General features: G+C 46.4%; 1 protein-coding gene across 1 annotated transcript in view; it reads right to left on the bottom strand.

Moving 5' to 3' along the window:
* The window catches only part of ADAMTS16 (ADAM metallopeptidase with thrombospondin type 1 motif 16), a 97,557-nt gene that overhangs the window by 60,224 nt on the left and 22,382 nt on the right, over positions 1-14,951 (bottom strand). Inside the window, exons 6-11 of the mRNA XM_056862659.1 lie at positions 13,750-13,833; positions 12,116-12,275; positions 10,332-10,437; positions 8,959-9,096; positions 4,365-4,518; positions 1,167-1,262 (exon numbers count right to left, since the gene is read on the bottom strand). Of these exons, the coding sequence (XP_056718637.1) occupies positions 1,167-1,262; positions 4,365-4,518; positions 8,959-9,096; positions 10,332-10,437; positions 12,116-12,275; positions 13,750-13,833 (738 nt within the window). The remainder of the gene's footprint in view (positions 1-1,166; positions 1,263-4,364; positions 4,519-8,958; positions 9,097-10,331; positions 10,438-12,115; positions 12,276-13,749; positions 13,834-14,951) is intronic.

Raw genomic sequence — 14,951 nt, 5'->3', positions numbered from 1 at the left:
TCTGTGGCGACCAAATGGAATATGTGAACAGGGCCTCGATGTTGCCCCACTGAATAGTGAACATGCATGTCTGACTCACTCAAAAGCACAGCAGAAACAATGTTTACTGGGAAATGCAATGCTTGCTTTTAATTCTTTATCAGAAGAAATACAAATGCTTTCAGTGGATTGCGAGAATATCAAGGGTTCCTCTAGGTCTCTCTGTGTGTGTATGTTAAGTGCCTTCAAGTGGCGACCCCTTTTGGGGTTTTCATGGCAAGAGACTAACAGAGGTGGTTTGCCAGAGCCTTCCTCTGCACAGCAACCCTGGTATTCCTTGGTGGTCTCCCATCCAAATACTAACCAGGGCTCACCCTGCTTAGCTTCTGAGATCTGACGAGATCAGGCTATCCTGGGGCTATCCAGGTCAGGGTGTCAGGAGCAGATCCTGGGAATGGTATGCTGTGGCTGTGAGCAGCTGCTGTTGTGTTCCTCGTCCAAGGTCTCGCCTTGTTCTCTGTTTAGACTTCGCACCGTGAGAAGCACCGAGTGCCCCGTTGGTCTCCTTTGGTCTCCGGGGGGGCGGGGGTGGTGGTGGTTACCATGGTGCCCTGTTATCAATCTTCGTTTTACTACTTATGTTCTGTATCTGCCTATCGCCTGCATTAGAGTCCACTTGACTTTTAGGCTTCTGAAACCTGTTAACTTTTCTGAATAAACCTGGTTTTCTGGACTAAGCATCTCATGGAATTTATTCATGAAATTATCACGGGGCAAGAGCTGACACAGGGCTCCTCTAGGTCTGCATCCCTGCAATTTCCAAAGAACTCATTATTGAAAAATAGGGCATCCGGAGGTGGTTTTCTCAAACATGTTTATGTCTTCAATTAAACATATTGATTTTGTGCATTATTTAGCTGCTATAACCCATGGCCAAGTGAGGATTTCCTCACTGTCACAGTGTACCTGAGTTTAACTTCCAGAACTATTTTAATTAGTGATATTTAAAGAGATCTCTAAAAGAGGCTTTCTTCTAGTTAATTTCATTTTGTAAGTACCCGGTACATTTTGTAAGCATCCCTTTCATTATGCTTCCCACCCACACGAAAGAAAGAAAGAAAGAAAGAAAGAAAGAAAGAAAGAAAGAAAGAAAGAAAGAAAGAAAGAAAGAAAGAAAGTTTCCTTACCATGTCATAACCACACATTGTACCTTCTGCAGCGGGCATAAATTTAGTTTCACATTTCCTTCCAACCCGGTGGCACCACAATGCTTTGCAAATATCCTAATTGGGCAAAAAGAGCAACAAGCTAAAATGAGACATTAGAAATTAATTTCCAAATACAACTTGAATCAAGTAAAACAGCTGAGTGCAATTATCATAGTTCAAATGTGGCACATTTTCCCTTGTCTATCAAGAACACACAAAAAAGAACAGGATTAAGAGCCAACAGAGTAATTGACATTAGCAGGATTTACATGTTTAATTTCCACTGGGTTCTACCTACCACGTGGGAGGAAATTTCATTGACATCAATGGGGTGTGTGCCAAAGTAGTGTGGTTGTGGCTGGGTTACCAATCTGCTAAATGTCTACAGCCAAGGGTCACATAACTTAATCCCAAATGAGTCTTTGAATTTCTAATCCAGACAGGTAAATGGCATAGGAGATTAACATACTTCTGTTCTCCTAGATGGCAATCCAACTGTCGGGAAGAGGTTCGTGAGTGTGAGAAAAAGCCAATGGGCAGAAGATTGAACTTGGAAAAGAGACAGCCAGGAATTGACTAGGTAGGTAAACTGGAGTGCAGGTTTAAAGGTCTGCACAAACTGCTCTCAGGTAATCTGATTCAGGCCCAGTGGATTTGCTTCACACTTTAGGAGTATCTCTGTAATTCCAGTTCTTCTCTGCTTGTGTATTTGCAAGCAGGGCAACTATTACAGACGAAAGAACAACCCTGTCAGCTGAAGGAAATGAAACACCCACCAGAGAAGCAGGGGGGGGGGGCACGTAAAACCAAAAGATTGCCATGCAGCAACAAGAACGCCTTGGCTAGAGAACTCCGTGATTCCTCAGAATCATAGACCTGAGTCAGGTTACCAGACCATTTAAAATATTAAACTTTTTGCAGACTCGTATAATTTGGGTGTTTCCCCCTGAAATATTCCCACAACAACATTTTGAGCCTCTGTAGTTGAACTGGAAGAGAAAAGGGAGTTTCTTTGAACTTCTGACCCTGTGTTAATTCCCACTCTCACGGTTAGGCTTTTATTTTATTTAACATTTTGTGCTGCCTTTCCACCTGATCAGGGTCCACAAGGAGGTGAACATAAAAACAATTAAAACACAGTTTTGTCGAGATTAAGTTTCGGCTTGTTAGATCTCATCCATTCCAAAACTGCGTCCAGGCACCTGTTCATGGCTTCCACAGCCTGCCTGGGATCTGCTGGGAGCGTCAGCTGGAGCTGAGCGTCATCTGCACATTTGTGGCAGCTCAGCCCAAATCTCCAGATGACATCTTCCAGTGACTTTATGTAGATGTTAAAAGGCATGGGGGACAAGGACCCTCAGGGAACCCCACAGGCCAAAAGTCAAGGGGCACAGCAGCAGCCCCCCAGCACCACACTCTGAAACTCACCCTCCAGCTAGGATCGGAACCATCGCAGAACGGGGCATCCCAGTCTCAGTCCCAAAAGGCAATATGGAAGGATACCGTGATGGATGGGACTGAAAGCCGCTGAGAGGTCCAAGAGAATTAACAGGGTCATATTCCCCTGTCCATCTTCTGGCGCATGTCACCAGGGTGACTGAGGCCATTTCAGTCCCATAACCAGGCCTGGAACCACATTGGAATGGATCCGAACCATCCACTTCATTCAGGAATCCCTGAAGTTGTCCAGCCACCACTCTTAAGCAATCACCTTGCTTAAGAATGGTACATTTAAGAGTGGCTGGTAGTTACGAAGGGGGCAGGATAAGTGCAGCTGGAGCCAGTGAGAAGGGGGAGGCAGGAGCTTGGGAGAGGAAGCAGAAACAGATGCAAAGGTGTGTGTGGGAGGGAACTGGGGGCCAGCAGGAGAACATAATTTCCCCTCCTTTCTGACAAGTACCTCTCTTGTACATGGCACACACTGTGTAAGATCTCCCACAACAATGGGAGAACCAGTGTGGTACAGTGGAAAAAACGCTAGCCTTGGATTAGAGAGGCCTGGATTAGAATCCTACCATGAAGGTGACAGAAACCTTAAAACTTATTAAGGCTTAAGACTGCTACCTAGAGTGTCTGGGATCTTGAACTCCTAGAGGTTGATATTAGAATGACCTATTCATTTCCATTCCACACTGGACTATCCTGACACAGTTAACCCCTTCGGGACAAAAGAAAATCCGGTATGGGCCAGACCATCTATTTGTCATGGAAGTTCAGAGCCATTAACAGGTGCTTGATGATGGTGGGACTGTATTTTATCTCTCTCCAATTGGTAACAGGAGCCTCTGACATCGAAGATGGAGTATGGCCTGGCATTGGCTATGTCAGCTCATCACTCTTAGAAAACGGGATGGCTGAGGTCCAGTTCCATTTACCATAAATATCTGGACCTTTTCCCTTGTCTTCAGTTTCCAGCAGAGGGACTTCAACGGGGTATAATGCCATAGAGTCCACCTTCTGTAGTGGCCATTTTCTCCAGGTGAACTGATCTCTGTCGCCTGGAGATCAGATATAATAGCAAGAGATCTCCAGCCACCACCTGGAGTTTGGCAACCGCATCCCTACACCTGCCTGTGTTTCCTGCCACCGCTCCCTTCCGAGCCTTCCCACTTCTCATGCTCACAGCCACCTGCACTGCCTGCAGGCCTTTCCCCGATGATGCTGGGCAGAGCTAGCTGCTGGCAGCATGAGTGGCAGAGCACTTGCAGGTCAGTGGGGCAGGACAGAGGCGGTGGGCCCTGCCAGGAACCCTGGGCTGTGGCAACCAGCAAGAGCCCAGAAGAGGGACATGGGGCGGGGGGGGGGGGCAGCCATCAGCAACAGAGTGACATCGCTTTTGGGTAAACTCAGAAGTGATGTCACACCTCTCTAGGAATCACCAGAATCTATGGTGTCTGGCAATTCCTAGAGAGGACTGACATCAGTTCCAGGTTTTTACCGATGGTGATGTTACACTGTTGGCCCGATGCCCGGAGCAGTTAGGGGAAATGAGAGGTGAGGGCAATGTTCACCCACCCCTGCTGGGGGGCTGGAAACACCACTGTGACAGCTGCCCCACCTTTGTTGACCCTTGCCGTGAGGAGAAAAAAGGGGAGGGAAACAACCTGCACATGTTGCCTTATGCTCCTTGGATTAAATGTGAAATAAAACGTGTCTGTAAACAAAACAAGGTCCTACCTTTTTAAAGTCCATCATGCACAGCTTGGCCTTCTCTCCAAACTGCCACTTGCACTGAATGGCCGCATCGTACAGCTCTCCGGGAAGCTTTTCTGGGTACTGGTACTCCTGCACGGGCTTCGGCTGATCGGCAAGACACAAGGACTGGGTGGAGCTGCAAGAAACCCAAGTGCTGGAGATGTAAAAATGCTATTTGAAAAGGGCCCTTTGCTGTGGCTTCTGAAACAAGAAAGGCTTTAGGCCATGATCTGCTTCTCTTGAGCAAGCCCCACAGCAGTGAATGAAAGTAACTGGGAATATGGGAGTGGTGGTAGATATGGAAGGGAGGGAAGGCAGCCTGGTATAGCCCGATCTTGTCAGAACTTGGAAGCTAAGCAGGGTTGGTACTTGGAAGGGAGACCACAAAGGCAGACTCTGCATAGGAAGGCAATGGCCTTCTTACTTGCCTTGAAAGCCCCTCTGCTTCTTACTTGCCTTGACAACCCCTTGCTGGAGTTGCCATAAGCTGGGTGTGACTTGATTGACACTTTACACACAGAGAAGAGATATGGAGGTGGAAGAATCAGGTCTTCCCCCTGTAAGGCTTGGGGATAAAAGAACTATAAGGTGAAAAAGCTATTGTGGTCAACACCTCTGTTGGTCATCTGCCTGAGCTGACTCCTGGAGGGAGATAGAGAAACCACAAGCAACTTGCTTGAGCTGAAACTACGACTCTGATGCAAGCCCTCTTCTCCTCTCTTGGCAGGGGAGGGGAGGTCTGGGCTGGCCTTGGACTCGGGGTACCAAGGCTTGTGTTTCATAACACCGCCAGCCTTTCCTTATATAAATGCATTTGCTTCTGTTACTTCTCAGGTTTGTGTGTGAGGGAGGATTTATGCAGATCTCTAAACTGACTCCCCCAGATTTCCTGGGGAGAGGAGTGAGCCAATGAGATCAGCCACTGAACACAGAGACCTTGGTTCTAAGGCAATTCAAGGACTAAATAGCCCTGGAAGGCAGGTACGCTCTGCACAACCAGATATGAAGGCTGGCCCAAGGTGCTTTCTGCCTGTGCTAGTGGAAGAGCTCCTTCCTTTGGAGGAAGGCTCCTTGGGCCAGAAGAAGGCTTCAAACTTGGCTGAGCAGAGCAGGAGGATAGAAGGGTCAAGAGAGAAGACTTCTTCAAGGAATTTTCCAACTTAGTTCATTGTTCCCTGACCCTCTGCAGGTATTAGCCACCCCACACTGATGGCTGTTAGTCAAGGACATCTTCTCAGGCCTGTTAATTAGCTCATACAATTCAGCTGTGAATCTGGTATGGGGGGGGGGATTCAATCTCACCCTGGAAAGTTCCATGGATACTGCCCAATGATTGGCTGAGGAGGTCAGGAGGTTATGGTCAGTAGTTTTCTATAAGTGAAGCTAGAGAGAAAAATCCTTATCTCTTTATCTTTTCCTTCCTACCCCTCCTAGCTGCCAAGAAGATATTTGTAATATGCTCTGGAAATTGTTTGCCTTAAGAACCAGCTGCACTGTGATAGGACTCCAGTAAGTAAGACAGCTAGTCAGCCTTGATATTTTTTTGTGTATTTTACTACCAGTGAACTATATGCATTGTTTTAACATCATTTCTTAATTTTCTTTAATAAAGCCTTCTTTTGCTTCATGGTGTGTGTTACTCAGGGGGTTACTGGAACCAAACCCAAGGAAACTAAGTTACGCTACTGCACCAAGGCAGGGTCAGTCATGACAACAAGCCACGATCATTCCTTCGTTTAAAATATTTCAGTATTGCCTTTCCTTACAGCTCCACACAGTTTCCAATTACAATATAACATACCAAAATCAAAAAAGATCATTAAAGCCATGACCAAAGTGCCAAAATAATAAAATCAGAGAGAAGCCCTCCAATGCCCCTCTGCTGTGCAAACTGTCCTACAGGAAAGCAACATTGACAAATACCAAATATAGAATCATAGAGTTGGAAGGGACCACCAGGGCCATCAAGTCCAACCCCCTGCACAATGCAGGAAATTCACAACTACCTCCCCCCTCCACACCCCTAGTGATCAGAAAATGGCCAAGATGCCCTCCCTCTCATCATCTGCCTAAGGTCACAGAATCAGCATTGCTGACAGATGGCCATCTAACCTCTTCTTAAAAACCTCCAGGGAAGGAGAGCTTACCACCTCCCGAGGAAGCCTGTTCCACTGAGGAACCGCTCTAACTGTTGGAAAATTCTTCCTCATGTCTAGACGGAAACTCTTTTGATTTAATTTCAACCCGTTGGTTCTGGTCCGACCTTCTTGAGCAACAGAAAACAACTCGGCACCCTCCTCTATATGACAGCCCTTCAAGTACTTGAACATGGTTATCATATCCCCTCTCAGTCTTCTCTTCAGGCTAAACATACCCAGCTCCTTCAGCCTTTCCTCATAGGACTTGGTCTCCAGACCCCTCACCATCTTTGCTGCCCTTCTCTGGGCCCCCCAAAACCTGCTCAGGGCCCCCCAAAACCTGGAACCAGCACTGAAGAACAGGGCATGTGGAAAAACCTGAAAGTGGCCTTCATAAGAAATTCCCTCATGAAATGCCGGCTGTTTTCAGAAGACTAAATTTGTCCAGGCTGGAAAGCCCTGTTATGAAATGCAGCACAGTCATTAATCTGTACATCATTTCTGAACTCACCAGATTCTGTGAAAATGTGATTCTAAGGCACTTACTGGGGTCTCCCAGACTTGAACCAGAGGCTACACAACATGGCATGCAGTGCCACTGTACAGGAAAAATAAGAATGGCATCCAGCTGGCACTCACTGCCCACAAAATCCCCAAAGCAACCCTTCTTCATGCCTTTAAGCCTAACGAATAGCCACAGATCTAGCAACATTTGATTATAGGGGCCAGCTGCACTGTGGGCCAGTGGGAGAACGCCCCCAACAGAAGTGTGACCAGAGACTCCAACCACCAAGTTAGAAACAAGGGCGGTGATGCAGCAGTATCTCTGGCCATCAGACCTTGAAGCAGGCGAATCTGGGACCAGTGTCTGGGGTACTGTCTGCCACCCCCATTCCCTTCCCAAAATGACACCTAACAAAAACAAGTTGGCAACCAGGGATTTACCAAAATGAGCCCAGCTAGCAAACCTGGAAAGCCCCAAGTATGTGAGAAGATTAATTAGCAAGCCAGTGAATATCGTCTGACTCCTAGCTAAGATCCAGTGGCAAGGGAGGGAAGAGCTCAGAGCTGTGGGCAAATGGAAGAGTGCTCTGCCCAGTCTGTTCTGAGGGCACCCAGTTCAGCAGTACAGGGGAACACCAGCCCCAATTCTGATTTTTTACAAGATGCTCAGCAGAAGTCTCCAAGAGAAGGGCTAGCTTAGTTCAAGGTGAGAAGCAGGGAAGCTTGAAGGTGATGGGGACATTCAGTATCTAAAGGGGATAGGGCGATTCAGTTATCTTCCACTCTCACATTCATTCCAAACATTTGTTCCCCCAGCTTATAACATGTTTATTTCTATTGCTTTTCAGGAGAACCATATGTTTTCCATCCAATGTGGATTAAATTTTTTAGTCAATATACCCCTCACCCAGAGGATCCTCCGTGCCGTATTTGTGCAGATAGGAGAAAGTTTTTCAGACAGTTAAACTAAAAGCTTATGGATCTAAGCCTCTCTCTCTAAACTACAAAACTGCTTCTTTGATTACCATGTAACGGAGGGGGTGGGGGAGGCAGAAATTAGTTCTCCGCAGGGGTTTTCTTACATGGCACAGGCAGACATATGGCACACACCAGAAGGCAAGCAGTGTGGCAGAGGAAGCATTTGGCCCCTTGAAAAATGCAGGCAGAGTTACACAGCAAGAAATGGCTGGCATTGATATTCGCAGAGCTGCAGGAGCAGACATTTTGCTTGCACCCTTCCCTGGAAAGACAGGCAGAGTTACCAAGGTTCTTTGAAGTTGATCAAAAAGCGTCAATGTCAGATTCATTCTCCTGATCCCTCCTCCCTCTGCAAACTTGCGAAACCAACCTGCTGGCCTTGTTTGATTTGTTGATATTCCCATTCATTTTAATTCCCTTAATGTGTGTAACACCTTTGTCAGTTCCAGCTTTTTCAAGCTAGAAATGAATGCATACACCTCCTGGGCAAATTCTTTCTGTCAGCTGGCCATCTGGACCTCCCCATCCTTCAGGAGGGCCAGAGAGGAAAAGTCTGGTGTTTGCCAGGTAGTTTTAGGGATCTCTCTCAGAAGGGCTCTACAAGTACTGGCAACTGAAAGAGAGGCACATCTCTCAGAGGCAACCCTTCCAAACATCATTCCTTTCCTTTTAGCTTACTATGGCAGAATTCACAACTCAATGAAGGTTTTCTACAAAAGCAGATGTATCTGTTAAAAGTTACAGGAAAATAACTGTTCTTCTGCTGTAAAGATGATGTATTTTTTGCGCATGTTGTTCAGGCTAATGAGCAGAAAGAGGGTAACTCTTGATCGACTACTGAAGTTTAAAACCTGAGGGTTTTCCTTCTAAGAAGGGCAACAAAAGAAATATCCCCCCCCCCTGCCAAGTAGGTATGCTTCTTGCTTGGACAGAACTACCTTTTTCAGCACATGTACCTTAGAAATTTGTAGAGATACTGACGACTGCAAGCTGACCATGAGAAGACCCCGTTGTGTCCTGCCAGGGTGGGGGACATGATGTTACCTTCAGACTTCTTGCAAATATTCCCTTCTCCATCATGGACCATGCCAAAGCTGTCAGAGGCAAAATGATCACTTTTATTTGTGTCTGTATTACAGCTGCCATCCATGGCTTTTGCTCTTGCACAGCACAACAAACCCTGATTTTTTTTTATATGTATGCATGTGGGGTCAGAGGAAGGGCCCAACAGCCCCACCCCTGGCTGTTTCTGCTGGCGAAAATGGCACATGAAGGAAACTGTAAGACCATCCTCCCCTCTTGCAGTGCTCCAAAGCCAAAAGGAATGCTTGCAAGGTAAATTCCCCAGGTCATAGGTGGGATGGCAAGTCGGGTCAGGCACCCTGTCCTGACTCATGTCACATAGAATCATAGAGTTGGAAGGGGCCATACAGGCCATCTAGTCCAACCCCCTGCTTAATGCAGGATCAGCCTAGAGCATCCCTGACAAGTGCTTGTCCAGCCTCTGCTTAAAGACTGCCAGTGCGGGGGAGCTCACCACCTCCCTTGGCAGCCCATTCCACTGCTGAACAACTCTTACTGTAAAACTTTTTTTCCCTAGTATCCAGTCAGTACTTTTCCTCCTGCAATTTAAACCCATTATTGTGAGTCCTAACCTCAGTTGTCAACAGGAATAGCTCCCTACCATCCTTTAAGTGATAGCCTTTCAAATACTTAAAGAGAGCAATCCTGTCCCCCTCTCCACCTCCCCTTCTCCATACTGAATGTGTAACATCTAGTTTGAACCCAAGAAGCAATTCCAGTGAGTTGGCAAAGCGTGCCTTGTGCTTTCTACAATTTGGCCGGATCTCTGAATTGACTAATCCTAGCGGTGGCTGTCGCTTGCTCCTCAGCGGCTTCTTTACACAGACAGTAGGATGCCAAGGAGACCGGAAATGAAAGCAAAGCATTTCTCAAGCACACCTTGAGACACACCTCAGCTAAGCCTGAAGCCTTTCTCCAGTTCCAGGAGCCTTTCTTCATCAGAAGAGGCTGGAAGATTCCTTGGGCTACTGGTGGAAGAGCCATGACCAATGGAGGAAGTCTCCTTGGATGGAAGGAAGGCTTCAGATTTAGCCAAACAGAGTGGTAGGATACAAGCTGTAGTTTGTTTGCAAGCCTGGAAACGCAAACCATGGCTTCAGTTCTAAGCTATGATTAAATAAAAACACGATATCATTGTGAGTCTCAACTTCATTTGCTGATATGAAGAAATGAAAAAACTGAAGGATTCTCAGACTTTCCAAATGAAGCACTACTCTCTTAGTCCAACAAACATATATACACTTACTTGTGTCCAGACTCGTGAGCAACAGTAAATGCTAGCCCCAGTCCACTGTCTTCATTAATGGTGCAGCTGCGATATTTACTGCACATCCCACTGATTGGAGCAAATCCTAGCCAATTTAAATGGAAAAGGGAGAAACAAAAGAGAATTCCTTAGGAAAGTGCCATAGGAGTATTTTAATAACAGTAACTTTGGTTCGAGCCCTGACCTGGATGGCCCAGGCTAGCCTGATCTCATCAGATCTTAGAAGCCAAGAAGGGACAGCTCCAGTTAGTATTTGGATAGGAGACTACCAAGGAAGTCCAGGGTTGCTACACAGAGGCAGGAAATAGCAAACAACCCTTGTCGGATCTTGGAAGCTAAATTGGGTTGGCCCTGGATAGTACTTGGATGGGAGGGCACCAAGGAAGTCCAAGGTTGCTCTGCAGAGGCAGGCAATGGCAAACCACCTCTGAATCTCTCTGTCCTGACCTAGATGGCCCAGACTGGCCTAATCTCATCAGATCTCAGAAGCTTAGTCAGAGTCGGTCCTGGCTTGTACTTGGATAGGAGACCACCAGGGTCATTATGAAGAGGAAGACAATGGTAAGCCACTTCTGTTAATCTCTTGCATTGATAACCCTACTGGGTTGCCATAAGTTGGCTGCAACTTGATGGCACTTTACACACACACAGTACTTTGATCTGCTAGCTTATAAAATGCAGCCAGAATGTGTATGTGTGTGCGTGTTGCACTGAGCATTTTGTTGCTGTTGTGTTTGATATAACATGGCTTCAGTATCAAGGCAGGGACAGCCATATGCAATGATTCACTGAGTTCACTTCACTTCCTGAGGGGGCATTCATAGGCCCCACCCACCTGCCACTTCCTCACCAGAGATTTCTGGACGTGGCTTTTATGTTGAGTAAAATGAGTACCCAGCTTGCTGGGGGTAAAGGGAAGACGACTGGGGAAGGCACTGGCAAACCACCCCGTAAACAAAGTCTGCCTAGGAAACGTCGGGATGTGACGTCATCCCATGGGTCAGGAATGACCCCGTGCTTGCACAGGGGACCTTTACCTTTACCTTAATGAAAAGACAGCCCCACCCCCAACTATGATCATCTTTATCACAGACTATCTGATGTGTGTGTAGAGTAGTGTACACTAGTGTGGTGCCCTGTTTAGAGTGCTGGACTAGGATCTGGGAGACCCAGGTGAGAATTCCCACTCTGCTGTGGAAGCTTGCTGGGTAACAGTTGCACACTCTCAGCCTAACCTACCTCACAGGATTGTTGTGAGTATAAAATGGAGAAGAGACTGATATAAGCTGTTTTGGATCCCCACTGCAGAGAAATGCGAGGTGCTGGCTCTATTTCCCCCTCTCTGCTTTTGGACAGCGTAACAAGGGGAAAGGGAAAATAATTTTCCTATATTGATGTATAATTCTGCTCAGCAAGTAGCTTTCTGAAGCTCATGAGACTAGAAGCTCAACTCCCACCTTCTGAAGAGCCCCACCGGCAAGCCCCACTGTTCGTCAAGCTGTTCCCCCTTTACCCTTCTTTTGCAGAGGTGTGTGAGGGGGGCAGGCAATAATGCTCAGGTGGCTGAGTTGCGCTCAGGGCCTTCCTGCTGCTCAACTTTAAACCTGCTCCAACATTTTAAAAACATTTCGAATCATGGGCCCCGTGTTCTCTTTGCCAGCTGAGTATCAAGTCAGCCAATGGATTGCAGGCATCCATTTTGTCAAAGGACCTTTGGTGCCGAGGTCATCCGTCCAGGGATGGTCACACACAGTTCCACTCACCAAGAGTATCACACGGCTCGTTCTTCCAGGAGCAGATGTCCAGGCCGGTAAGCAGAATGGCGTGGTCATGTCGGCTGCCGTCTTTCCCTATCAGTCCCGACTGCCACTGGCAAAAACTGCTCAAGGTGTGGTCTGCATGATGACTGATCGTGAGCCCGGGCTGCACAGGAATCAAGCAGAAATGAAGTCCACCACAGGAAATTCAGTGAGCTTTACTTTGACCACAGGAGATGATTTTATGTTTTAAAATAAAAACAAAAAAGCACTTTTTGTTTTTAGAATATGCAAGTGGGACATCATCCTTGAGGAGCCATTCCTTCCTGTGTGAAAGAGAAGGGGGGGGGATGCTCCTCCTAAGATGCCATCTCCCAATTTTGTTTATAAATTAAAAAAAAAACACTCTGCTGCCAATGAAACCACAGAAGTCTTTTAATCAATCAAAAGGCTTCTGATCAACCAATACTATCAATTAATTGCCAATTAAGTGCAGCCCTACAAATGGTAGTCTGCTTCTAACAAGGGCTAATTATTTATTTACCCCCACCCCGCACTGAATATGGTTTATTACAAATGGACAAAAAACAGCAGAAACAACAGGTTTGCAAGAGCTGCTCCCATGAGCCAGAGATGTAAAGGAAAATTATGTTGCAGGTGTAAGATCAAAAGAATACTCTTCTTACTCTGTTCAGGCTGGATGCGATCCAAGCATGAAAAGCTGAGTAGTCAATGTAATTAAGCTGTCACTTAAGGAGGCTGCATCGCTCAGCACATAAAATGAGGCATTACATTGTTAGCCAAGAGCTCAACTGCACAGAACTCTGGAGTCAACTCCGAAGCAAAAGGAAGGAAATAAAAACCAAGGGAGAGGAGATTTGGGCGTACCAGATCACACAATTGTACGGAATAGTGATCATCTGAAATTGTTCTTTCAGAGCTTCATTGGTGAGCCGTGATATGACCTTGTCCCTTCAAAATATCGAGAGTAAGTTCCCCCATGTATTTGGCTGGGTATTCCAGCAGGGTGCTTTGAATCAGTGTATTTATTTCCATCATTAAAGGTAATTGAAACAGATTGAAAGATTCCAGTTTCACCTTTTCTTTCTTTTTTTATAAAAGCATGGAGAGGGATCATAGCAGGGTCTGAGCAGAAGCTACTTTTCAAACTGCTAATATACAGTTTAAAAGAGTGGGCTGCAAGATCATGTTCTCCTCTTCCTTCTGCACGCTGGTTTTCGCCAGCCTCAGGATTACCTGAGCACCACTGTTGACCATGGCTCAGGATCCTGTGAGCATCAGTGTTACCGTGGGGCGTACTAAAGACGGCTTGTTTTGAATCAAGGTTCAAACACGGTATTTGGAGCCAGCTAAAAATCCTGGCTAAAAAGCAGGTGATCCTGAGGCCTGCTCCTGCACAGTGTAAGAATCTGCCTCAGACAGATGTCAAATACTTCGTGGTCTTTCAGTGATTCCTAGAGAGACCTGAAGTCACTTCCAGGCTTTCCCCAGAAGAATAATTTTGTGTTCTCCCACAATGCCCCCATGACCCTGCCCATCTGGATGTATGCCTGCCCATGCACTTATTTCATTGTCCCTTCAGCCAATAACATTTAACATAATACAATTATTCACTGTACCTGCTCTTCTTCCAAAAGGATCAAACCAACGACAGCGATGTTAATGTTCCCTCCAATTGTTCCATCTCGAAACAAAGCAGAAACCTGAAGGAAAATACAAGTACAGATGGAGTCAGGACCATCATCTGCAGTTCATCCAAAGAGAATTGAAATTATGCCCAATAAACTCTGAATTAATAAAAAAAAATCATTCAAGGAATTTTGCTTATACAACTCATGAAATGGGATCTGTCCTTTAAAAGCTTGCATGACAATAAACCATCATTCCAGTGTAGGCCTGTGCTGGTCAAGAGGCCAAGGCTGATTAGCAGACCGAAGATGTTTAGATATGGCTTTATTCCTAGCTGTCAAAAGTTTGCATGCTAAGCAAAGGTTAGAAGAAGAAGAAGAGTTGGTTTTTATATGCCAACTTTCTCTACCTCTTAAGGGAGAATTAAACCGGCTTACCTTACCTTTCCCTCCCCACAACAGACACCCTGTGAGGTAGGTGGGGCTGAGAGAGTATGACTAGCCCAATGTCACCCAGCTGGCTTCATGTGCAGGAGTGGGGAAACCAACCCGGTTCACCAGATTAGCGTCCACTGCTCATGTGGAGGAGTGGGGGATCAAATCCAGTTTTCCAGAGTCCACCGCTCCAAACCACCTCTCTTAACCTCTACACCATGCTGGCTAATGGGAAAGGCATTGGAACAGACATCATGACTTGGAGAGAAATTATAATGTGTGGTCTGTGCTAACTCAAGGGCACATTAAGAAGACAAGAGAAGTACTAAAAACTGTGCTTTTGAATAGTAAGATCTTTGGCAAGTCTTGGAGCCTGTAAGGTGGGAGCCAACCCCTATGCGTGGTAGGGGTAGGTGACTGCTGGTTATTGAAAGGGCAGGTGAGACAGAGCTGAAGTGACTGATAACTGGGAAGAGATAGCCACTTTCTTCCTTAAGAGCTAATTGATTTTCAGAATAAAGGTTCGAAATCACTGAGAGCTAAACCTAAACTCCTCATGGGCTGTACTGGGCCCTGCACCCTAGTCAAGAGCTACCCCCGTTATATACCATTTTGGGGGTTTGAGTGCTAAAGCGTCCCAATGCGATGGGGTGCTTCCAGGGGTAAACCCGGAAGTGGTGTGTGGCTGCACGTGAGATTGCCACTCCAAGGAGCTCAGTTGATTGGTGGGCAATTGCCCACCAATCCCAGCAACCACT

This window comes from Euleptes europaea, chromosome 17, assembly GCF_029931775.1.
Source record: "Euleptes europaea isolate rEulEur1 chromosome 17, rEulEur1.hap1, whole genome shotgun sequence".
Taxonomy (NCBI): Eukaryota; Metazoa; Chordata; class Lepidosauria; order Squamata; family Sphaerodactylidae; genus Euleptes; species Euleptes europaea.
Note: the sequence above shows the minus strand (reverse complement) of the source record. Positions and strands in the feature narration are given on the sequence as shown.